Below are 26,740 nucleotides of genomic sequence, written 5' to 3' on the forward strand. Positions count from 1 at the left end.
CTCTGTGGAAGACACTCAGTCCTCACTCTGTAGGAAAATGTTTATGATCCACTTTGCTTTCTTCCATGTATTTTATGAACTTACTTAATTTTCTTATTGAGGAAATTACAATCATTTGGCTATATCTAGTAAGAATTAAAGAGTATAGATAGAAATAGTATTGCCCTTTGAGCCATCAGCCTAATGAAAATTGTTTTCCCGCTGTCTTCTGTCTCTCAGCACTGCCTTTGCATTTTAGATTTCCTTGCCCCAAAATTTTCTCATACTTTACAGCAAATCCTTGTTTCCTGTAACATGCTACCAGATAATACTCACAGTATATGGTGAATAGGCCAAAGAGACAAACCAGCTGACATGCCAGCATGTATACAGAGTTTAGCCTGACATAACCTATGTGCAGCACATCTTGAAAACATCTTATTTTCTCTCTGTGAGATACTAATTAGGCAGTTAGTTTTGCAAAGTTGTTAACTAGGATAAACATGGTAGAATGCATTTCTAATACTACAGTTTCTGTTTCCAAGTGGACTCAACCTGATCAATATGCTTAAAAAATTATTATGAGGGGACTGACAGGAGAAAAAAAAAGGAAAAGATGACACAGATGACTCTATAAGCTTCCTAACCTAGACTATAAAAGAAAAAAAAAATAAAGGAATTAAACAGTAGCTAATAAATAGTTAATTATGTACTGACTAGGAATTATTTAATTTACCTTTGGACAGAGCTGATAGCTAAGGTAAGAAAACAACTTATATGAAGTAGAATAACCATCAGGAAATTTATTAGAGTGAGAGCAATTCAAAATAATTTTAATGTTTCCTAAAATTCATCCAGCAGTTAAACTCCTCATGCTAGGGCTATAAAACATCTTGTAAGTAAACATTCCTGATGCTATTAAACAGTTTCACTGTAGTCATTAAAGGCAGTCAGAATCTTATAAATGCAAGATAAGTTCACATTAACATTGTCACTGGATTTGTTTGCCTCTTTGTTAGCTGTATTCACTAGTGCAAAAAATGTCTTGTCATTTTCCTCAATGTTCATCACCTACAACATCTTTTAAATTGTCCCAAATTCCATATTAAAAATAAATTTTTAAATTTTACATCCATTTATACATTCGCTCACTTCAAGTGTGAGAAGGTCAGAGCTACAAAAATACAATCCTCTTAAATATGCAATCCTCTTAAAACTGGTTTTTGTCTGAAACTTGTACTTGAATCACAGATGACTTCTATGTCAAAGTTCATTTTATATATGTTAATATGAGTATGGAAGAACATGAGTTAATGTTCTAAACAGTGAAATCAAAATTTTGAAGCCTGAAATTGCAGATAGGTAAAATTTGCTGAAAGATGTACTAAAAGTCACGTGCTGTCCTGAAATCTCCTTTATCCCATCTTCAGATTTCTCAGCACACCAACAGAAAACACTCCCAATCTTTGCAGTTTTTCCTCAGGGCTAGAAGCGCTCATTTTTCTCTGTGGTCCTGTCATAACCAGGCTTAGGGGTGGATCTCTGCTCCATAATCACAGTGGAATTAACACCCTACTTAGGTAAAGACACACAAGCAAATCATGGTAAATCACAGAACGCAGAGACCTTAGAGCTAAAATACGGTTTCAGTGATGTGAAGAAATGCCAGTTGCTCTGTTTTCCCTCTTTCATTCTTAATTTTGTTGGGTTTTTTTCAGAGTCTAGAAAATCTGGTAGCTGACAGACTTTTCAGACTGCTGCCTATAGTTGTGGGATGCATGAATGCACTGAACACTTCAAGTACACCCCCATCAACATCATAGTAGCCATGCTACTGAGGAGTATAAGCTCCTTTTGTTCTAATAATGAGGATAAATTTTTTGCTGCATGGTACCTTGGAATGACTACTGCTACACAAAGGCTCAGTGGATTTTGGAAATGAGAATGTTTTCTTTGTTAGGCTGCAATTTCTTATTTAAAATGCCATAACTACAAATACTAAGAGCATGCTTGTGTTGAAAACTCACCTAAAGAAGTTCCCCTATTTATTAAAGGAAGCTCCAGTTCTCAAGTTACAGGGACTTTAAAGTAAATCTAAATTTTTCTTCTGCAGTAAGGAGATAATGTGAAAATGGGTTTTTTTTTTCTTCTTTTGTGGTTTTATCTCATTTAGTTTTAAGCATATGTACTTTTCATCCTACAGTTTACTCACATTTTCTCCATGTTTAACTAAGGAAAAAAACCCAAAAAACCAGAAGGGACACATTTTATAAAAAAACCCAGCACCAACACTCAAGGCATATGCCTCTCAAATAATTTTGTCTTCTATGGACAGTGTAGATGGGGAATGGAAGGAAAATGACTTCTAGCATAGCAGATAAAGCATAAAATTCCTATTAACTAAATAATGTGGCACAGAAAGTTTATTTCCTATTTTGGTGGATAATGTAACCACCTCCCGAAAAAAAGATGGGAAATTAGTACCACATATTAACTATTGAAATGAAAGTTGTTACTACTTGCACAATATCCAATCCAATTTTACCCATAAGAAATTATATAAAATGAGGTTTGGAAAGAAAATCACTGCTCTCATATCTTCAATTTTTCCCTCTATTCTTCATATTACTAAAACTTCGAATACCTATATAGGTATTATATATGTATATATTATAGATATGCTTCAGAAACCAGGTTTTCTAAGGTATGAGGTCAGAGTGAAGCCTGCAGGAGCATACTCCTCATTGTGCTAATATGCACTGCATTCACTAAACCAGCATATGTTACATGTTCTGAAAGTAATTGTTTTTTCATTTCTTATAGCTGTCTCCCTAAAGAGAAGAACATAATGATAAATTGCTAGAAATGTAGTAATATTTACAATGCCTGAGATAGAATGCAAGTACTCAGAACACAAGTTCTTTATTATTAGACTCTTGGCACTATTTTGTGCAAATATCATTACTGTATCTACAAGAATGCCTGTAATTATCTGAGTCTTTCTTCCCTTTGCTGTGTCCTCTATTGCAGTTGACAGCTGTATTGTTTTTGGGGTTTTTTTTTTTGGTGTATAGAAGTGCACTTCATACGAAAAACTAAAGTCCGAAAGAGAGAGAATGATACAGGCTTGTCATCTGATTGTTAACAGAGAAATTCACACCAGAATTTGAACTGTGAGCAGCCTGAGTTATATTGTCTTCCAGTAGAATTCCAATTTTAACTACATATGGTTTGGGGACACATAAAAATTACCTCTCTTCTCTGTCATAGAGTGCCACATTCCAGAACAACAGAAATATTGAAATAGATTCCTGCTACAGAAATGAAAAATAAAGAAATATGAGATTCATTTCTTCAAGTTGAAGGCTGTTTGTCATGTTAGGCAACCTCAATATGAATGCAATCATCTTCCTGCCTATTGGCATAAATCTAGTTCTTCTTTTGCACATTCACCTGTAGATGGAACACTAGATGCTGTGAAAATTTAATACTTAAAGCATATAGTCTTGATTACCTAAGTTTTTGAATATCTGTTCATGTTCCTAAATTTCCAATATTTCTTTTTATTTCCTCTCAAGTAGAAACTAGTGATCCCCAGGCAAAATTATATATAATGTTGCCAAATAATATAACTTGTACAATTCACAGGCATCTAAAGCTCTAATATAAGTGTTTAACAATAGCACCAGCATTTTCTATTGTAATTTGACATTTCAGCCATGTTTAGCTAAGTCAAGCTTAGCTTTTAACTTTTAATTAAAGATAATTTTAAGTAACTAGAGATGTCTTCCTCAAGATCAAACCTACATTTTTTAAATTTCTTTTTAAAAATTCTTTTTAAATTAAATTCATATTTAATTTCTGAATAATAAGCATGAGATCACACCAGCTTTAGACTCTACATGGGTTCATTCATGCTAGCTTGATTATTTAATGGCTAATTTCTATTTTATATATTATTTTTGTCTGTATCTTATTGTCTCCTGAAAATAAGGAAATATTAAACAGAATTACCACCCAGTAGGCTTGCCCTAGATAAACAATAGAAAATCCCTGAACAGATTAGTGGTTTACAAATGCTTTAATGGTTTCCTCTGAGACAAAAGTCTGGACTCCTTTAATGCAAGCAAGGATTACAAATGTAATCCTGTACTGGGGCTAGGCTCTCCAGTTCAAAAATTCTGCCACCAAACCACCAAAATATCTGTTAGGTACAGAAAAATATGCTTTGTGACCTACCTTGTGTGTATAAGCCAGTAGGGTGCTTTCGTATATTCTATATGTAAGGAAATATATATATATATATCCATGAGAAAAGCTGACAGAAAAAAAGTACAGAAGTCCTCAGATTAAAGCTCTGGATGATATTAAAGATGTACAGTTAAGGCTGTGCAGCCATATAATTTTTTCAGAGATATAAGATTTCTCTATGAAAATCTGGTTTGATGTGCTTCATGTAAAATATGTATGGCCATTTAGTGCCAAAAATAAAGACAAAGTCTGTAGCTTTAGTAGAACCCTTGGAGCATGAAGTAGCTACAGAAGAGTACTGCATGGGCTAAAACTAATTTCTGCATTTTTGACTACTAGATTCTGATATGGATGTTTAGATCATCCCTACATGAGGGAATCTTCAGTACACAGATATATGTGAAATGCTATAACTTGATATCACCTGCACCAGCCAAATGAATTAGCATTCAAGAGCATATTAAACTAGAGGAATTAAATTAATTGTGGCAGCTCATATGTATGAAAGAAGTTCAGGGGTTGTTCTGCTGCCTGAAATATTTTTTGTTGTTGTTCTTTCATGGTATTTTTTTAAGGGTACAGGATGGCAGCTGCTAAAACATTAAACATTTGCAGCTGCTTCATGAACTCAACATCACAGACTTTACAGTAAGTTCTGATCAGACCTTGTTGACAAATAAGTCATCTAGATTGAGTTTAAACAAAAAAAGTATCTGCTAAACTACAAATTGTCTCTCACAGTCTTTCCCATCTTGTTTTGCTTTGTTATGATTAACTTCAATAGAAAAATCAGTAGGATCTGACTCAAACTTAGATCTCTCACATCCTAGAAGAGTATGTTAACCTTTACATGACAAACATAAGAGTATAACCTTTCAGAAAGTGACTCCTGCCCAGTGTTGGCCGGGGCTGGCGGTGGCCAAGACTTGCTGATTAAGGTACTCAAAACCTCTAGCTGTAGCCATTGATAGGTATATAGGTAAATAGGTATATATATAAGAGTTTTTATTTTTTTTTTATTGCCAGACTATATAATCAGATTTTTTCTAATTTTTAATTACAGACATAAAATTAACCTTTTCCAATCAGGTTTTTTGCTTATCTGTGGATGGTTTACAATTCTTGCAGGCAGTTATTTATTCTATAAAACATTTTTGATCTCTCACTGCTGCTCCCAAGCTGGCTGCTATATTTTGACAGCATAAATCAAAGACATGTACATATTTCAAGCCCAGCCAAACTGGAAAGATTTTTCACTTAAGCAACTATTGCAGTGAAAAAGATATAAGTATTGTTCCAAATATACAAAAATAATTGTAATGACTACTTGATGTCTTATTGTCATTTTAAGTATTTTTTTTCATAATTCTAGTTCTATTTTTAAGAAATATAAATAAATCTGTGATACATATTATACTCTTCTACCAGTATGAACCATAATTTTTACACACACACAGTTTTAGCTCACAGAAAATGCAGCTTTTGTTACTAGGTCTACTCTGCAAGTCATTGGAAAGTTATGCCACACAAGGCAGCAAAATAGATCTAAACCACATTATTTGCTCAGTGCTGTTATGGAGATTTTAAAAATTGAGTGTTACAGATAAAAATTCCATTGGGCACCATTGATAACTTTCCCCCACCAGCAATTTAGATCCTAGCTTTTTCTTTTGAAATGTTGCAGCAAAAGAAGACACTTCTTTTTCTGAATAGGTTTTGCAAACAAAGACTATAAACATCAGGCTAACCACTGTGTAGATGCTTGAAAATCTATATGCACAGAAATGTTCCTCAGAAAACTTTCACAGAAACATAAATTATATCTCCCCTGTAAATCTCTTTCACATTTACAGGAAAATGACTTTTACTTAAGTCTCCTAAGAAACGCAATCCTTAACTTTGGTCGCATCTATTAAAAATCATGTTTCTTGGTAATTTGGTATCTTTTTGATTTGTAACACTTTGTCAAAAGCATTAGAAAGCACAAAACCAGCTTTTCAGCAGGGTCCACACGGGTGTAAGTTCACCAATCAGTCAGCATCTGAAAAGTAGCTTCTACACATTCTAATTTCTCCTTAAGAGCTTCCCATTCCCTTAATATTGAAATGATTTTATTCAATATAAAATTTATGTGTCCAAACAATAAGCTCAGAAAACCAAGTTATGATAATTAAACTACAATGCATTGTTTCCTTAACTTGAATATATTTTCAAGTATTTATTTTGTTAATCTGTTAGTCAACTGTTAAAACATTTTAACTTTTCATATCTGTTAAAAATGTTGTTAAAAAAAAGGCAAAAGGGAGGGAGGGAGTTTGCTTGCCTGGCATACAATTGTGAGGTTCTGCATTTCTTATATTCATCTTCCCTGCAATGGATGAATTTTCATTTACATTCATTTTTCCTTCTATTTTAGATTAATAAAACTATTACTTAAATAGAAAAAAAACCCAATTCTACAAAAAAGGTAGAAATGCTGCCAATTTTAGCTCATAGATTCATCCAAAAATCTATTTCATTTTGAATAAGCTGCAACCATTTTGGCAATAAAGTGACTTTTGAGGTCCTAAAAACATAGGATATTTGAACAACAGAAATATACAAAACACATTTTTGATGCACTGCATAATTTATGCCAAATCTCTTCAGTGTGGTAACACTGAACGACAATAAAAGAGACCATCAAGCATTTTGATATCTCTTTAAGATATTTGTATGTAAATTTGCATGTCAAACACATGTCTCTCTGTCAAAACCAGCATAGGGTGGTAAGTGCAAACTCAAGGTAACATTATCAAGGTAACATTAATTTTGTAAAAAAATTATTGCTGAAAAGGTAGGTAGTGTTATTCTACATATTAATTACAGATGTCCTATTAAAATACAAGCAGAAAATATATTTGAATACCAAGGAATTAGCTGATACATTTTTATCTTCGAAAAAATACCAATCACTATTCAGACTACCTTTGAAGCAAAAAGTTAGTCAAAAACTGTTACTCCATTGAAAGCCAAAAAATATACTTTGATTTTTCTAATATTCTAATTTGTAATTCTAATTTACAAATTCTAATTTGTAACATACATATTTCTGGGTTTCAAAGTGAATAGATAAAACATATTCTGCTAAACCATATAGCTGAAGGGAAAAAGTAGATCGAATCCAAATGTATTGCATATTTTCTGTCACCTGAATAATGTAAAGCCTACAAACTATCTATCAATTTTTCAGATAACATAAAATAGAATGGTTTATTTTTTTTCACTGTATGAATTTCATTATTTAGTAGATGAAAATGACTGCTCCATTATTTATCATTTGCTGCTTATTTATTTAATATTGGGGTAGCCAAACATTTTCGACCCAACAGCCAAAAAATCAGTTTGATATTGTTCAAGATGACATTCTTTTTAACTCCAGAAAAACATGTCAAAATGTAAAAGGTAAACAAAAAAACAATAAGACATATCATATTCTCCTGCTCTCAGGACAACAAAAAAGAATCAAAGAGTACCCACATGGAAAAAAATATTATGAAACTATGGAATAATTACTAGTGAGAAAATAGTTATGAGAGGAATGCATCAAAAATAAGGCAATTCTGTGTGCTTTGTAAAGCTGAGTGGAAAATTTCTACTTATCTAAAATATTTCTGGTTTTCCATTGAGAAACCAGCTTTCAGTTTCTGTTTTACACATGACATGCCAAAGTTTTAGAAACCAATACATAAGCACTGGCACTGAAATGAATAAAATGTGTATTTCAAGCTCTTGGTCATGAATCTTTATGGAAAGACTAACAGACTAAAAGCTCAAACAAATTCAATTCATGCAATATGGTCTTCAGTTCCTGCTTCTGAAAGGCGTAGCTTACACTACAGAGTTCTCAGGAATAAAAGAAACACTAATAACTGATGACATACAGATACTGCAAATAAAGGTCATTTTCAGTAGCTGGCTGTATTGCAGTATGCTCCATAACTTTGACAGAATCAAACATTAATATGGCATGAGCACTCCTTCAAATTAGAGGATGTACTTCTTATAGGCAGCTTGAAATTCAACATTATTCTTGCATTATTCTTGTATGTTGTGGCTGATAAACTGCATTGTTTATTTTTTATTTAGAAAATAACTTATTTAGCCCCTAGGTTCTCCTGCACACTGAGTAATAGAAGAGATTTCCTCTCTGTCTGTTTCTTAAGTGGAAAATCTTACATTTCACAAAATAGCATTACCACAGTCCACCCTGCAATTAAAGTCAGCTTCTCTGGGCCTCTACACCATCTCAAGTTATAAAACATTAAGGACAGAATAAATAGTTAGGTGTCTGCTAGCTTTCTTTGTGTGCATAATGTGATTCACCCACTCAATGTAAAGCTCACTAAAGCTCACAAGTCCTGAGTCAAAGACCAAGGAAAAATTAAGACACAATTAACTAAATTGGTTCACTGGTATCCAGCTTTTCTCTCTTATTTTGAGAATGGCTCCAGAAGTGGATGTGGCCAGGTCTCCCTCTGACTACCTGAAAACACTTTCCTGGTAACTCTGATGTACAGCTCCATCTTCTACAGATACTGTATTTGATGAGCAGAGGCACAATTAAATTAAATTGGCTGGTCAAAATTATGTTTAATAGAGGGGTATTCCCTTCAAAAGAAAACTCTAAAATGCATTGTTTCCATCTGCTGTTGGAAGATGGCAGGATTTTTCTGGCCCCTTTTTTTGTGCTAAGCACAACCCACCTCTTCTAACTCAACCTAAATGAATTTAGAATTTTTCTGTGTGAAGGAAGTAAGAGCATTTTCATGAACTGAAACATTCAGAAAAAAGACACAAATTTCTAAATGTCTGACCTCTGCCCAGTATTTCCCAAAGCATAAGGGAGCGATTTTTTAAATGTATTGCTAAGAAACTTTGATGGTACTCTGAAAAGGATTTTTTTCCTACATTTTAAATCTTTCAGAATTATGTGCTCCAATTTACATCTCTGTCTGCCATCAAAATCAAGCACACCTGCAGAATCCCACTGAAGTCAATCTATTCAATATGTATATAAGAATCTACCAGTAGAGAATGTTTTTGACTCTAGGGCCTGCAAAGAGTGATTGCACACAAGTTAAGAAAATCCTCATGTTCAAATTAGGTTTGTTTGGTTTTTTTTTAATTCCATCAATTAATGTTTAGGCCATTTAAAAATCATTAAGCTATTTTGCACTACTGTTTGCAGGGTAACCAATGTCTTGGTTTCTCAGCTTCTCAGCAATCAGCGTGATTCAAAAGTTCTTTAAAAAGTGATATGCAAACATAACATGAACTAAAATGGCTTCTCTGTGTATACTTAACATTCCATGAGTTAAAGCATTTTTTGACATTTTTCTTCAAGTTGTCCTTCCAGTGCCCTATCTGAAATTAAAGAACAAAAAATGCTAAGCCTGTTTAATTTAAAATAGCAATGAATTAATCCTAATAATTAAATAACTTCAGTACAACGTTGTCTTTGACTCATTAGAGGATTTGCAGATAGTATCTTGTGAATGCAAACAAGATAATCATACAGGAAGAGATACCAAATAACCCCTTTTTCCAAACACTGGTGGGCATGCATATTCAACAAAATGCAAATATTGACTTTTCTGATAGCAACTAGATCAGATTGCTAAAGTGCCTGATGAGACACTGCAATCCCAGTGTGGGAAACAGTACTGACCTTCATGCTCTGCATGGCAAGCCTGTAGCTTGCTTGCATTTATGATTCCCCTAAACTCTGAGCATTTGCCACAACTGCAAGAATAAAGTAGACATGCGGAAAAGGGTAATCTCAGTCAGTACAGAAGAGCTTGAAAGAAAGTAAACAGGTTTCATGTCTCATAATACCTCTCCAGAGAGACAAGGAAAGGAAGAAATGTCATTTGCAATTGACTGCTTATGAAGATAAACAGGCACATAAAAAGACGTTTTTTCTTAATAAGCAAAGAAAGGGGAAAACAAGTCACACACCTTGCACATTCAGCAGTCAGTATCTCCAGCAAGTGTGTTAGAACACAGACCTATGAAAAATGCTAATGCTCTAAAGAGTGTTCACCCAGAATGAGTGCATACAGTTACAGTCACGTGACATGCTTTACCAAAAACCTCCCCAAACATGCCATAAAAACCCAAATTTGAAAGACGAAATATCTATAATACTGTATATTTGAGTCTGTATGTTTTAATCTTGAACCACATTACACTTCCAAGTTCTGCCTAATCTAATACTTCAATTTGAAGTGGAAATAAAAAAATGAATGAGAAAAAGTTCAGCATTTCCTGCTCCTTTTATTACACTTGCTAAAGATGACATGATACTTCAAAATGGTCATTTTAAAATATGTATTTAAAGGCTATTAAAGACTCACAAGAAATCCTTTTTTTCCTAGATTCTCATTTCTGTTCTGAGATCCTCTTTCTGCACACTTTTTTGGTATGTCTGTCCTGACATTTTATCTGTATGTCTGTGAACATATAGACATATTTCTATAAGTTTATTAATATATATTTACACAGGAGTATGTTGAACCACCTTAGAAATAATATGTTTAAGCAACATTCTCTTTAGCAGTCATCATTCTGTATTACTTCTGCCAATGTATTTTATTTACGATACTCCTAACTCTATGTACTGCTTTTATGTTGAGATGTCAGTTACAATTATAAAGAGCAATAAGATATTTCAATGTTTCTGGGGAAAGAAGGTCAGATTACTGCTAATTAGACCAGAGTGCAACCTACGCATATGATCCTTTGAGAATAGACATTATGATTATGATACCAGAATGTTTTTATTGGGTTTTTTTTTTCCTCCATTTGTAATGCATTTTAGTGGGCAATTATCCTTAAGGCTACAAAATCACGGCTTTTACATTTTATGAGGAAGAATCAATGTGTGCTTATTAGAAACTTGGTGGCACTTATAATACAAATGGGAATTTTGAATGCCTTTCTATTTGCTAAAATTCTCTAATCTTTCCTTCCAAAAGCCTTCATTTAATCAGGTCTGTGCAGGACTTTAAAAAGCTAAGAAAAATGCTTGTTTTAATATTGTTGGATTCGTTCATTTCTGAGATAATGAAATGCTTTCTTAAATTTCCATTAAAGTAATGCTCCCATGGATTTTTATAGTCTTTTAAAAGAATGAAAACATCAAGATTTGACTGATTATTGCTAGTGGGCCAGCATTCCCAAATGTATATGTGGGTTTTGTGCATAATTTAAATAGAGAGTAATTTGAACCTCGTTATTGAGAAATTTTGTTTTGATATCCTGCCAGCATAGCAATCTAAGCCTATGCTTAGATTAAGTCTAGACAGGACATCAAATGCTAGAGAAAAAAAGTTATAGCCTGTGCACTGTATGTGCAATTAAGTTCTACATGCCACAAAGTCCAGTGAGTACAAAGAGAAGAAAGAACTCAATCATGTTGCCATTGAATACAAAGACACCTGCTTATAGAATGGTATTTAGATGTGTAACCATTTGTGTCAAATCTCTTAGATTATTTAACCAACAATCAGCCATTACTTTATCAGCCATAGATTTACCTTTTAACCAACCCCTGTGCAAGAAAATCCTGATAACTGTATGGACAAAAATCTATTCCACCATATTTCTTTCCCAGGCTGGAAACTCTGACAAACAGCTTTTCCACCAATAACTGTTGCCTAAACAGCCAGAGACAGTTATAAAGGGCCACACAAAATTGCAGTTTGTTGCTATCATTGTAATGATACCATATGGATATCCTTTCCAGAGCTGAGCAAAACAAAATCTGGCAAACCTTATTGTCAACTATTACAATCTTGAAAGGCAAACTTTTTCTCACTGTTATCTATACATGATATAAACTTAAAGAAATTCTAAGAATTAGTCAAAATTTACTCTATTAGAATTTCAGATAATATTTCAAAAATCAGAAAATATCTGAATCCTAAATATCTAAATATATTAATTAATAGCATACAATTATTTCTTGAAGATTCACCAGGCGCTCCAAGGTGATGGAAGAATAGGTCAACTTACAAAAAATAAGCCTGTAAAGACATGATCCAAGCTGAATGTTCACCTTAACTGTTTTCATTCAGACCCATAAAGTTCACTCCTTTTCAGAAACTGAAACTGAAAACTATGTGCCCTATGGCTATGAAGAAAGCTAGAAGTTACTTCAAATACTTAATCTCTAGAAACCTTTGAACGTTCAAAGGCATATCCCTACCCTTCAATATTCAAGGGAGGTTGCATTTTAAGCCTTATACATATTCTCCCCTGAGAACACAGATTACTTTCTGCCATGCCAAATCTTGAAAGATATGAATGGCTGGTATGAAAAAAGGAGACAGAGCTTATGCAAAATGGGGCACAGGTGGGAAAGAACATGGAAAAAGAAGGCTTTAAAGAAAATTATCCAGGCCACGTCCACACAAATAAAGTTATATTTATACAGATATGTAAAGGCAAAGAAACAGAGAGTTTTATCATAACCTATAAAATGAAACATTCTATCTTGCCCTATAAACAGAATACCCTAGATTAGTCTTCCAGATGTGAGAAGTCTTGGTTCAATTTAAAGAAGCTGAGTGACTCCTTGCACCATCTCTTTCAGGCAATTTCCTGAATGAAATTTCCACACATAGCATTTTTAATATCATATTAATTTATGCAAAGAGGAAGAAACTGAACATGGAGAAATATCTTGCTGCATGCAAGGAGTACTGCCTCTTGTTTAAAATAATTATAATCCACCTAACTTTTCATTTCAGGAGTTCCATGCTTTTTTCAAGCATTTGTATCAACATTTCAAAGTATCCCATTCTGCTAGGAAAAACAAACTGTGTTCTTGAGTTTTACTTAAAAATACTGTCTGATTACTAGAGTAACCCTTCTCTGTATTTGCTAATGGTTAAATTAAATTCAATCTAAATGATCAATTTATTCCTTCAATAGCATATTCAGATCTATAGCTTAGTAACTCTACTGCCAACTTCTTGCCAAATCAGAAGTCTCCTTTTTTTCTCCCCGGGATGCTGTTACGTGTATTTAAAGAAATAAAAAAATAAAAAATAAAATAAAACAAACTACCATCTTTTTTAATAATAGCAGATTATTTTTTACACTACACCAAACATCTAAAAAGCTGCTTTGAAAAACGACCAGAAATTTTATTATTAGGAAGAAAGGGTAGAAAGCTGTATTCCTTTGCTAAAGATGTACACAAGTGCATAATCAAAAAATTTTGTGTGCTTTGTGTACTACTCACTTGAATAGCTACAATAGAAATATAAATTTTAATTTTATTCTCCTGAATTAAATTTTAAGCTATAAGATCTCTATTCATTGTTTTAATAGAATTAAAATATTTTATTTAAAGATCTAAGTTCCTTCTTGTTCTAATTTGTGTCAGTTTTCAGCTCAAACATCTAAGTAATTAGCTTTTCAGGTCTTGGGGAGCTACTTTAAATTTACAGATTAAAAAAAAATATTAAAAAAATCTATTTTATGTATATATATGAATTAAGAAGCGGAAAGACATTTGAGTGATTGCAGCCTCTGGTTTGGATCCCTTCAGAATAAGATATAATAATTACCCACATTTAAACTGCTAGTTAAAATGGATGCATTCATTCCTTGCAAAGTTTCCTTAGAAACATTAGACTCTTAAGCATAATCTAAACAGACAGCTGGGTCCACCCTTTATGATAATGTGCCATGCAGCTTTATTAATCTGACCTTTGGAAACAAATGAGAAATTTTATACTGCCCCACCATAATTGTTAGTGGCAGGAATTTTAGCAGTCTGTAATTTGCAGTTCACTGTAACATCTACTTTCAGTTATGATGTAAACGTTAACAGGATCTGACACCATCAATCATGTTCTGGGGTCTAAGGCAAGTGACAAAAGAGTGTGCTTGAAACACATCAACCCTTGCTCCACAAAGACAAAGGCAAAAAATGAATACTGTATCAACAGCATCTGAATGATAATAATTCAGATTATTATCCACAGTAATATTAATTATTGTGCTGCAATGATTGGGAGTGAGAGTTGAGGTAGAAATCATGTTCAACAAACTGATTTTGCAAGTTGATGTAAGTTCTGATTGCCCTTTAAACTGCTTGCAAGAGTTACTTGATAGGAGAAAATTTTTTTAACGTATAATTAGTAGTTTTCTGAAGAACACTGTATGGATGTAAAAGTAATACTATTTAAGATGGAATGAATATGGAAATTTCTTCTGTGTAACACAAATGTGTCAGGTTTTTTCTGCATAAGTGTTCTGAAAAGTTTATGCCCTATAAAATGCACAGAAAACCTATATACAAGTTATGTTGCTAGCTGTCATATTATAAATATGCAATAAAAATCAGTGGCCTCATACCTGAATGAAAAAGATACCTATTTACAGGTATTTATTTTAAAAAAATATAAATTAAATATAATTTATTTTTGAAATACCAGTATGTATGCTGATCTTTTACTTCAGACTGTTATGTATTCCTCCTCAACTTCACTTTTTCTTTCATGACAACCCTTTCTCAACTTTACTTCTGTATGAATAGCCTAAGTGAACTATTGCCTACATTGGATTTTAAGTTCATATCTAAAAAACTGTTGTAGAGCATGTAAAGATCCCTGTAGATTTTTAAAATTCTATCTATATCTTTTTCAGTGATAAAAATATCATAGCCTCCTTTCTGTTCAATAATGAGGTATCGCTGCAGACTATTTTATATAAACATATTGAGATAATACTGAGAACTACTGATAAAGCTAAGGTTATGCTATAGGCAAATAAAACCCAATAACAGAAGTTGCTTTCCCAAAAATTCTAATATACATTTTTTTTCTAATTCTAATCTACATTTTATATTTTACAAATAAAATGCAAGTTTTTCATTTAATAGCATTAAGACAGTTTCTGGCACACACTTTGCTTTTTGAAAATCTATTCTAAAAGGAAAACTTCAATTTGCTCAAATAGGAAGATGATCTTGCTTCAACAGTCTGTTACACAAAATGTGAGGTGCACTTTATATCATTCTCATTTGTTTATTTTTGGTCATAATAATTGTGTGCTACATCACAAGTAGTGTGAAATAGCCTGCTCCACCTGGCTATTATATGCCAAACTTAACTAAGATATCTGTGGCGCTGATTCAAATCATGTTTTGCTCTCCATCCTGAGAATGAAAGTTTTGCAAAGGAGTAGGGTACACAGAAGAGGTAGATAATATTTTAAATATTTTAAACCAGCTAAGCTTCAGAGGAAGTGACCCATTTCACATTTAGATCTCGACTGTTAGTGTAATCAAATATTCACTACATGTGAGACACATGGCATGCATAGCTTACAGACACCACACCAATGTATATATATCTGTATCAAAAGATCCAAGTTATCTTTTTCTGTGAATTTAGTGCAAACCCTTAGTGCTCAAGAGCTAATTTAAATTACCTCATACAGCCATTTATGGTTTGTGTACCTCTTTAAAGATGAAAGAGTTAAACCAAAGCCATTATTGAAAATACACATTGTCTTAAGCTCAAAGAAGAATCTTAATATATAAAACTACAAAGCTTTTAGCATTAATTTTTAACTTTAAAACCTCAACAGTATTAATAATAAAAGAATAGACTAACTTAAAGTCAAGTCATATTCATTAACTCTTCTCAGGTTACTCCTGAAAAAACACAAGAAATTACCCAAAACATTTTCACTCTAACATTTGAGTTAAATACTAGCTATTCTTATATGGAAGCTTTAAAAAAAAATCTATGTGAAAAAAAATCAAACCATATTGCTATTCAAAGTCTTTTGTGGGTCACACATTAAAATTCAGACTACCAATACATTTAAATTTAAATAACCAAAATTGCTACATTCATCCTCTGAGTGACTTCTTTAAAGCTAGTAAAGTCTTAATAGGAATGAATATGTATTCCAGTCAGTATTCAGCACTCCCCTCCCCTGCCAGTTCTGAATCTCTTCTCCACTGTATCTGTTTAAATTAAGTGTTTGTGTGCTACAGAAAGAAACTTCATGAGCACCATTGAACTTCTTCTCTCTTGTCAAGTTCACAATGTCTGCTTTAAAATAGATTTAATAATTTAACAGAACACAACCTAAATTTCAGGAGTACATGGATGAATTTAAAAAAAAAAAAAAATAGGGATACCAATCTCTTATGTTAGCTCTACTATGTTACTACATGCAGAAATAACCATTGTATCTCTTGTTAGAATAGATATATCATTTTGGAGAAGAGTTCTTGCCTGGAATTTTGACACAGACCATCTTTTTCACTTACAAGTTTCTGAATGTCATGAATATTGCATATGAGAAGAAAACCAAACTCAGGTGTACATTTTCCTGCTGTAAAGAAAAAGCAAAGAAGAAAGAAATTCTTTTTATGTATAATTCCTAAAGCTGCTAATTCCTAAAACAAGTCAGACACAAAGAATTTCATCCTTTAAAGAATGCAATGGAGCGCAGTTGTAGAATATTCTTGCTTTTATATTTTCTCCACTATCATTATATATCCATTATTACATAATGAATATAGGATCATACATATAAATTATCATATAATACATATTTTAATTATATGTGATATAGATCAATAATTATCTCTGTAATCGCTATCAGAACATATATCCATGCCTCCACATAGTTTTTAAAAAGTGGCAGAAATAATGGATGTGCATTTAAGAAAAATTAAAGAGGCATCTGATTATTTCAACTGATTTTTTAAATATACACTGACAGTTGTGAGTTTTTGTATAATTTATAAAAATGTTTTAGTCTCATTCTGACTCTTTTGGTTTTTAGTTATTATCTATTTGTCTGTATATTTGCTCACAGCAAAAGTGGACTTGGAAAGTTTGCAGCCAAACAGTATAAAGTTGGAAATAAAGCCTGTGTGAAGATGCACATGTAATTTGTAACAAAACCCTCAAGAAATTCCACGTGATACTGTTCCTCCCCTGACACTAACACAATAAAACTGCAGACAATTTTTCACTGATATAGAATGTAGGTCTGGAATTTAGCTTTAGGTAAATGCTGTAATTCTGTAAAATATATGCCCCATGTTGTATTCACTTGTTATTACTTCAGCATTTTTAATTAATTTCTTGACTAAGATAAAGTGTGTTTACCTCAAGACAACAACCTCTGAGACCATATTTATGCAGTTTACACTGTTTATGTCCATGACATTACACTGGTAGCAGGTCTGACTAGGTTACTGTACAAATACTGTGCTGTAATGACAGATAGGTATCAAAACTGGATTTTAGCATTGTCAAATAATGCTTTGTTTAAAAGAAATAAGAAAATATTTTCATAAATCTGTATATACAGAAGAGACCTTGCTCTTAATGTATACTTTCTATGTCAGGTAATCACACTGTTATCAAAAATATTACCTATGATTGATATCTGATACTGATTCACACACTACTTTCTCAAAACGAGCTTCAATGCTGCCAAAAAATAAATTCTAAGATTAAGTGTCATACTAAAATTATTTTCACACATGAAAAAATTTGTTTCTTTTAAATGCATTTCATACTCTGACTCTGAATTGATTCAGACCTTAGCATTATAATTTCTATAAATGTTAATCATGATAAAGCCATTCCAATATAATAATAACACTCCAAAACATTGAGTTAATAACAGTACGTCTGTAGGTCTTTTGTAGGAAAGGGAAAAGAGAACTATTCAGGTGTGAAACACAACTCTGTTTCTTATGACAATTCTTAAGTAACAGAAGAGATTTGAGTTTCAGTTGACTAAGCCTTGGAAGAGAACAGAGCAGGATAAAGGGGACAGCGTTTGGGAAACATAATTCAAAAATCCTCATACCAATTTTTAAAAGTTTATTCACTCAGGTAAATTGGAACATAATGACAAAGAAAAGAACTTCAGAATAAACACTCTGGGTCAGATTGGACAAACATTTACCAACCTTTCGCTGCTACACATATTCTTTAAAATACTACATTTTTTTCTGAAATGTACTGATCTAGTAGACAAGCTACTGCAGCATAAAAAGCTAAAACATTAGTCAATTCAGTCCAGGAGGATTATAGTTCAGATTCTAACCATACACAATTGTTGAAAAATGAGCTAATAATCATTTGCTTGAGCAAACAAAATAAGTCACTGGATACATTACAGAATATAATGAGCAGTATTTCTTGCCACAGGTAATGGCTTTAACATGACAAAGAATGCTGATATCATGTATTCTGCATCAGAACATGCATAGCTTTCTCCATTATCAAAAGTAATAACAGCCAGACATACTGCAGAATATATCTAACATTTTGTTCACCCTCTGGCATTTGAGAGTATGTCCAGACACAATTTCACTTTTACAAGTTATTATTCAGATAAGGCCTTACTGATTCTGTCCCTCAAATTCTTTCAAGTTTGAAATTTCTTATGCTTTTTTTCACTACTTCTTGTTTTATATTCATCAGCTCATAGAAAAAGATTACACCAATCTGGGATTTCAGAAAATACCAGAAATGTTGTGAAGGCATGCTAGCTGTTTAAAGAGTAAAAAGCAAGTAAGATATGCAGGTGATGCTTATATGATTTCCCCTCTAATTCTGGTAGCTGAAGATTATAAAAGGAACAGATGTTTGTTAATGATATCAGAAGAGTATGGCAATATGTTCATAATCATAGAGATTTATGTTTCTGAAGCTAATCTGTGAGTCAACAATGGTTTTACATCCAGTTTATTAAGGTAAGCATAAAATGAGAGGTATTGAGTACAATTAGAAACTCAAGCTGTAATTAAAATTATGTCAGTCAAAATTCTCTAAACAGTTTGCTTTTGAGTGTTAGTGATGTTCAAAGCTCAGATTAATAGTAGCTAGCAAACATTTTTAAAAGCATCCTATACATTTGGCACAAGTACCAAAGTGCTCTTAACTAAAGTAAAAAACTCTTCAAGTTAATGTAATTAAAATTATTTGCATTTACATTTTGAAAATACTATGAAAAGTTTGTATTTTCCAAAACTTAGCTGGAGCACTTTTTCAATCTTTCAAAAGGTGTTAAGTTGCTAAAACAAATAGGCAAAGCTACACTATCATATCATCATTCAACATCAGCACAACAACCACCTTAATTCACCTAAATTCAGATTTTTTTTTTTTTTCACTGATTTTGCTGGGTTTTTTTAGAAAGCTCCTACACCTTGTTTCTCTATACTGAAATCAATTTTTAAATTCTCAAAAAAGAAAAGAATTCTACTATAATTCAAACTATGGTAAAGCTTAGGAGCTGATCTGAAATGGTACCAGATAACTAAAATATTTTTGTGGCTCAGTATTTCCTGTGTGCCAGTGTTTTTTCTGTGAAAAGGAATTGAGAAGCCTTTTAGGCTTACTACTGGCAAACAGTTGATATGAGTCAACGTTCTGGTACTTCAGAAGTTTTAGTATAATACTGGTTTTCAAAATAATATTGTCAGAAACTATTTCTACTTTAAAGTTTATAATGTTACTTATTAAAAGCACATGAATGTTTCCAAAGTCAAGCAAAGGCTGGGAAGAAAATTCTTCACATTGCTTAAATGTAACACAATTTCTGATGTTTCCAAATCATCACAAGAAAATTTATTTTATCTTCCACTATAGGTTTGGAATAAAACATTCTTTCTCCTGAAGGAGTTAACACTGGAAGAGAAAGGTAGCAAAGGTCAAATGGGACTCCAAACTAGCAATTAAGAGTTAGCAAGATTTAGTTGGTAATTGCCTTGTTATTTTTTTCATATTATAGAAGTGTTATAAAACTAATTTCATTTGTATTTTGCCCTGGAGATAATCATTTTCACATACAAAAAATTCTCGGACGCATGAGGAATTTTGCCAACTTACATTAAAACTGTAAAATGTTAACATAGTGTTCTACATAAAAGCAGTGTTGCTTTTCTCAAAGAGTGTACAAAAAGATCTGTTCCCTGTTAAGTAAAACAAGAAAAAGAACTTCACAGATCAGAAAGAGATGGGATTAGTGTCAGAATGGGGTGTGTTTGAGTATTGGCTTCTATTCTCGTGTGACTGACTTAGAGGCTGAAAATAGAAGTAACGGGAAAACAGGCAGGTCAGAAATGTGTCAACAGGAAAAAAGAAATCTACTACAGAACAATAAGAATATCCTTTCTAAAATAAAAATAGGATTTAGATGTATTTTCTAGCAATTTTTTATGAATTAGGTAAAATGAAAAATTACTGGGTATTTATAAAGTAATAAAAGAATGCTCCTTTATACTAAGATATTGATCCTGCTGAAGTCAAAAACTCTTTGACTAGAAATCTGCTACAATATCCTCCCCTCTTAAAAAATGCAATCTAATGCAATTATTAATAAAAATTAGATACTGAACTACTGACTTCAAAGGAAGTTATTAGACACAACTAAAGACACCAGCTTTTCATTTGGTAATGATGAGCTGTAATTGTCCTCTGAATTAGAGGACAACATTGCTTCTGAAAACATCAGAATTGTTAAGAAGCCACAGAAAATATTTCATCCTTTTACCATATGTAGTGGCTGAAATATGAAGAGCGTAAGGAATATTGTTAGAAACCTATCCCAAGAACTTGAGAAGTTCAAGAAGAACATATGGAGAGCCCAAAACATTTAGACATTGCATGTGAACTGCAGTTTCTCACTGACAAGATAAAAATGCTTAGGCTGAAACATTAATTTAGTCTTGTTTCATCTGAACCAACCAATATTTTAAGTAGGGAAGAGTTTTAAGATTTTATATGCTGTAAGTGAAATGAAAATATCTTCCTGAAACTTTGTAATTACATGGATAAAGAACACATGAAAACAAATAAATTTAAAGAATATGAAAAGAGAACACCACAAAAAAAACCCAATAATAAACCCATCTCAAAATAGCATTATGCAATGAAGTATATCTGTAGATACATTTATGTTTCAAAGACTATTCTGCAGATGATTAGTCTTCCAGACTACTGAAGTTGAATTGTCATTTTAGGCAGAGACAAACATATATTGCAGGAAGTTTAGTAGGTTAAACATTTCATCAAGTGATGTTACAGATACAATCACAACAAATTTTGTGCAGCTGAGCACCAATATCACTGCCTATTTGGAGAAAATTATATCTTCCTTCAATCAAGAGTTTAATGGGTTCCTTTGGTTGTAGCTGTGGGCGATATTTTATAATCCTTTGAAAATTGTTTCTGTGGTTAGTTAACTAAACTAACAGCTAATGAAAAAGATGGGCACTCCCACCCAGCTCATTAGTTTGTTCCTACTTTTACTTGTTGCTCATATTCATACCTTAATGACCCCCTGGCAACAGCATGGAGTGGGGTGTGCAAGAAGGACTGTCAAACATCATATGTAACTGATATAATTCATAAAAATCCACAAAGAATGGCCCATTTCAGAATTCTTCAGTATTCACAAATAATTTATTCCTGTAATCTAATCCAAGTTCTCACAGTCTTTTTAATAATTTGTGTTAAATCATAAAACAGGAAAGCGTTTTGAATGATACATCATGGACACACTCACTACCTCTAAAGATTCACCTTTATATGGTAATACCTCTGAAAAGAAAATTAGAAATCACAAATTGGTTGAAAATAAGGCAATTTTTTGGTTCAATTATTTTTCCCATGCACACTCTTCAAATGAAGGACTATAGATCATTCAGATGGTGTGAATTATCATACCATCACAAAAAATGTAATTGTCCTGACACAGCTCCAATCAACCATCAGCTTTAGTTTGGTTTTAGATGCTGCTGTTTAGCCTTCATGTGAGAGAAAGCAAGAAAATTGAGATGAATGAGTACTGTGATACATAAATGACTGAATTAAGAACAGCTAATCCAGGTGATATGATTTCACATTTCTTGCACAGGCAATAAAAAAGATACAGGTCGGTTTGTTACTTAATTCCCTCCTCTCTTTGCAACTTTTAACTGGTGCCCTTTCTCCTATCCTCCCTTTGTTTCCTGTTTGAAGTATCTCATATCCTATCTCAAAAAAATAAATTAAAACATCAGGAGAACAATCTGCCACCATTGGTGATTTTGCTTTTCATGGCTTGCTTAGCAATTTTTAATGAAGAGGTTTGGATGTTCTATCTCTTAACAGACTTTATGTTAGAAAAAAAAAAAGATATGAAATCCACATTTGAGTTTTGGAAGTCTTAATATTCTTGATAAAATGTAGTTTCTTTAACCTCAATATTCTATTTCACATAGTGCTTAGCCACTGGCACAGAGTAAGGTGCAGTGAAAATATAAATTGTATGCAAAAACCACCACAACAGTCCTTTTGCAAGGTAACCTATTAAGGACATGATTATTTGGTGTACAAATTGGAATCACACCCAGTTTCAGATTTACTGAATGGAAAGGGAGAAACTAAATTGATGGTACTGATGTTTTATGGAAGTATAATAACCAGCCATAGTCAAGGACACAAACTTACTGAGAAGCTGTGCAGACCATCCCATCCGGAGTGCAGCAATCAGTGTTGTTCATCTCAGAGTTCCAAAAATAGCAGCTAATACATTGACTTTCTAAATTTCAACCCCTCTCCTAGATATATTTTTGTCATTTCAAATACCAAAATACTTAGAAAACAATGTATCTGGAAGTTTTTTACTAAAATTGAATGTTACACTTGTGATAATTATAAGAATGTCTACATTTTGAAAATAATTGGCACTTACCTTTATTTCTTGAGCTTTCATGATTCTTTTCCTGCTGCAATTAAAAGCAGAAAAATGTATTAATTGCAGAATTAGTTATCACAAAAATCATAAACATACATGATCCAAATGAGACAGTGTAGTTCCTCCTCTATCCTGCTCCAAAGTAAAATCAAATACACTTTTCCTGATGCCTAGACTCCTATATAATGCATTCTTAAACTCCCCTAGCATTTTTCACCTTTTTCTTTTTTTTTTTTCCTTCCACAATGACTGGGATTAAGTGCTAGAACACATTGCCCCATGGGGCAGTCTCTGTCACTTGACCTGTTTTGAGAGATGCTCATAACTCAACTGCACAAGTCCCTGCAAAACTGGGACTTGTCACTTGATGTGATTTTGAAGCATGAAAATTTACTCAAAGCAGTAATCTGTCCTCAAAATTTCAAACTTTGATTTTACACAATATTTGCTCAAAAAAGATGCTCTTTATTTTGGGGTATTGCAATTCTTCAAATATTTGCTGCTATACAAGTTTATGCCAGTGAACACAGCATGAGGAATAGGTTAAATGAAAAACACTTCTAAATTTTGTTCCCCTACAAGATAGCTTTTCTTTTATAATTTAAACAAGAAAAATAAATTAAATATTTTTTTTCTTTTGCTGCAATTTTTAATAGGCATTTTTAAGCATTTTAGCTTTTGATAACAAAGAGAGTGTTCTGATTACCCTTTAGTATTAATTGCACTATTTTATTTTACCTATATACACCAAGGATGTTATTATTGTGCTCATAAGAGGTTCATTTAGTCTTAAAAGCATCCAAACTGCACATAGAAATCACAGGGACATAGAAATGTTACCATTAACTTAAGCACAAGGCTATTTTATCATAGAATTAAAACATAATAAATAATAACGAACACAATAAATAATAATAAACATAATAAATAAGAAATGTGAAATAACAAATCATATGGCTAGTGAAGCAACATTTTTGCTGTTCCCTGCAACCTAATTTTAAAAATCTAAGTCTATGACTCTTTTCTTGGGTTTTTTTCAAACAAATAAATATGTCAAAACTCATATTTGTCTGGAAAATACATTTTCAAACTTCTCCATGACTACATTAGAAACACTAGTAAGATATTAAAAAAAAAAAAAAAAGAAAAAAAAAAGAAAAATATCATTATCATAAAGGTGAGGTACTCGATACATTTTTAGTATTTCCTAAACACAATGAATGGTATTTCCTAAAATACTGGATATGATGTGCTGAATTTACCAGGATCAATTTTCATGCCATTCTGATTGTCACGCTATACTAAATTTAAAGCAATAGTTTGAGTATTACTTAATTTCTTTCACATTTCGTTTTACGCTACTGTCAGCATTTCATTTAGATGATCTGCCTAGTACTTTCTTCTAGTCTTCTAAAGGAAAACTGCTTTGAATTTTTATTTTTTATATCTTTAGAAGTCACAGAGTTGTTTGTTTTTTTTTTAATAGGCCAGTGTAAACTCAGGGGAATCCTGTTCATGATATGAAGTCTGTGCTTATTAAAATATCAACCAACCACCAAGACTGAGAGTCAAGATGTAGGCAAGCTGTGTTAGCATTCAGACAGTGAAATTTTACAGGCTCCACAGACGCTGTTCAGTTCCACAAAACTCACCACTCTTTTCCCTGTTCTTTAGTCTGAAATCAGAAGAATGGAACTTTTGCCAACAAAGCTGCAATAGATTTTAAAGACTTAATCCAAGAATTGATCGCTAGATCAGAGTAGCCTTGCAGGAAAGCAATATTAAAAGTCAAATATTGATATCAAAGGAGAAGAGAAAAACTAATTAGGATGAGAATTACTTTCTTAGGAAGAAGAGAGTGCAACAAAGTTTAGAGTAGAAACAAAATGATTTAGATGAAATTTAAAAAAAATGTTGCAGGGTTGTTTTTTTATGAAATATGTTAAGATTTCAAGGAAAAGGGGCATTAATTGAAAATATATTTTCAGACCTATTTTTTTCTAATATCTTTATTTTCTTTGATTTCAGAAGATTTGAAGATTTTGGAGAATATTTTCATGGCTTAGCTTTCTCAAAATGCTCCAATTTTAATTTTAAGTTGCTTTTCAAACTAGAGAGAAAAGACTTTTTTAGCAGATCATAGACAAACCTTGGTGTGATATTCCTTGGGCCAAGGTGCTTGGTAGCAGCAAAAAGCATCCACATAGAAAGAAAAGTCTCTTTGCCTCCAGTTATTTCAAAATTAACCAGTGATTAGACTGGCATAGCATCTCTGAACTCAGAAAATAGCTTTCTGCCTAAAGAAATCTTGCTAGATTAGACTTTTCAACAGAAAACACAGAGTTAAAAACACAAGTTTATATTGAGGGTGAATTAAATACGGATTCCTCCTAAATAATGAAAGATAAATTATGTGAAATATTTTCTGTAGAAAATCACTAAGAAGCAATGAATTATGCTAGTGAACCAACATTACAAGCACCTATAACTTAGGGAAATTAATGTCAGTTGCTTAGGGAAATAGGAACTGCTCATCCTGATGGGAAACACACAAACAAATGAACAAAATTTTTGGATGATGGAATGGGAGAGAGGTAAACTAACTTTTTTAACTTTCAGTAAATTAATTGTGCATAATGACATTTATTTCCACCTGCATTTGCACTGTGTGCTAGGCTTTTAATGTTAGTTTGACAGAAAATAACAAAATTCTGCCTATATACTATTAGAAAGTATGTAAATGCACAAGCATCGTGGTATTAAGTAAAACATACTTCTGTATAAACCCTTGTGTGGAGGACTTTATAAACCACTATTACACATATTTTTATTAATTTTCCCCTGTGGTGCATTATGATATATAAACAAAATATTTTAACATGTTTACAATCAAAAGTTATATATAATTTTTTATAAGAAATTTTATAGATGTACACACACACACACATATATATACATCTATATATTCATTCATGTAATCATTCTGCATTTATATGTCCCGAATGATGATTACATGAACTACAGTACTATATTGGTACCTATCAATATGAGCCATCTGTAAACAGAACCAACCATGCTGCATTCTAGGATCTTTTTATCAGCTTCAATATAGCAAAATACTTTTGAATTTGACATTCTCCAAAAAAAATTAATCAGAGAGGTTGCATGGCATTTTATGGCCTTCTGTAGCATTAAAGTGTATCAGACTGATGAAATGTATCAATGCACCAGAACATATCAGAACTGTAAAGAAACCTTTCCTGTGTGCCTAAAAAGCTGAATTTAAAATAAATTTTCGTGGGCACAATATTGGATTTTCTGTTTTATTTGTGAATTGAAAAAGATCACAGATGGTTGACCATAAAAATTATTACTGTTGCAAATAATAATTTATAAAGTATTTCCAATATGAATCAAACTAGGCTCTGAAAAAAAACTTATTTAAATATACGTAAATGCTTTTCCAATAAAAGCATAAAAAAGTATAAAAGTTCCTTTTCTAGTGCTATTTTCTGTTTTGTCTTAATGCACAAACACTATCAACATCTCTTAAAACATTTTGATATCATCATTATTTTGAAATGCCATGTTTGCTAAATAAGGTTGGCATAGTACCAAGTCTTATTTAGAAGGGCTTCATATTAGCAACAAGGGGTGTAGAAGAGAAGGATGGTCAAAGGGACTATCAAATTACCAAGAATGTACAAAGCTGTAAGAAAGAACA

The 26,740-nt window shown here is 32.4% G+C and overlaps 1 protein-coding gene across 3 annotated transcripts in view; it reads right to left on the reverse strand.

Annotated features, from left to right (window-relative positions):
• FSTL5 (follistatin like 5) overlaps positions 1–26,740 on the reverse strand; it is a 249,089-nt gene that overhangs the window by 207,449 nt on the left and 14,900 nt on the right. For 2 of the 3 annotated variants that reach the window (XM_058838127.1, XM_058838126.1), the window contains exon 2: positions 23,014–23,044. In XM_058838127.1, coding sequence (XP_058694110.1) covers positions 23,014–23,044 — 31 coding nt within the window. Of the gene's footprint in view, positions 1–23,013; positions 23,048–26,740 lie in introns of all 3 variants that reach the window. The other variant, XM_058838125.1, reaches the window with a different exon arrangement.

The sequence above is a fragment of the Poecile atricapillus genome, chromosome 4 (assembly GCF_030490865.1).
Source record: "Poecile atricapillus isolate bPoeAtr1 chromosome 4, bPoeAtr1.hap1, whole genome shotgun sequence".
NCBI lineage: Eukaryota > Metazoa > Chordata > Aves > Passeriformes > Paridae > Poecile > Poecile atricapillus.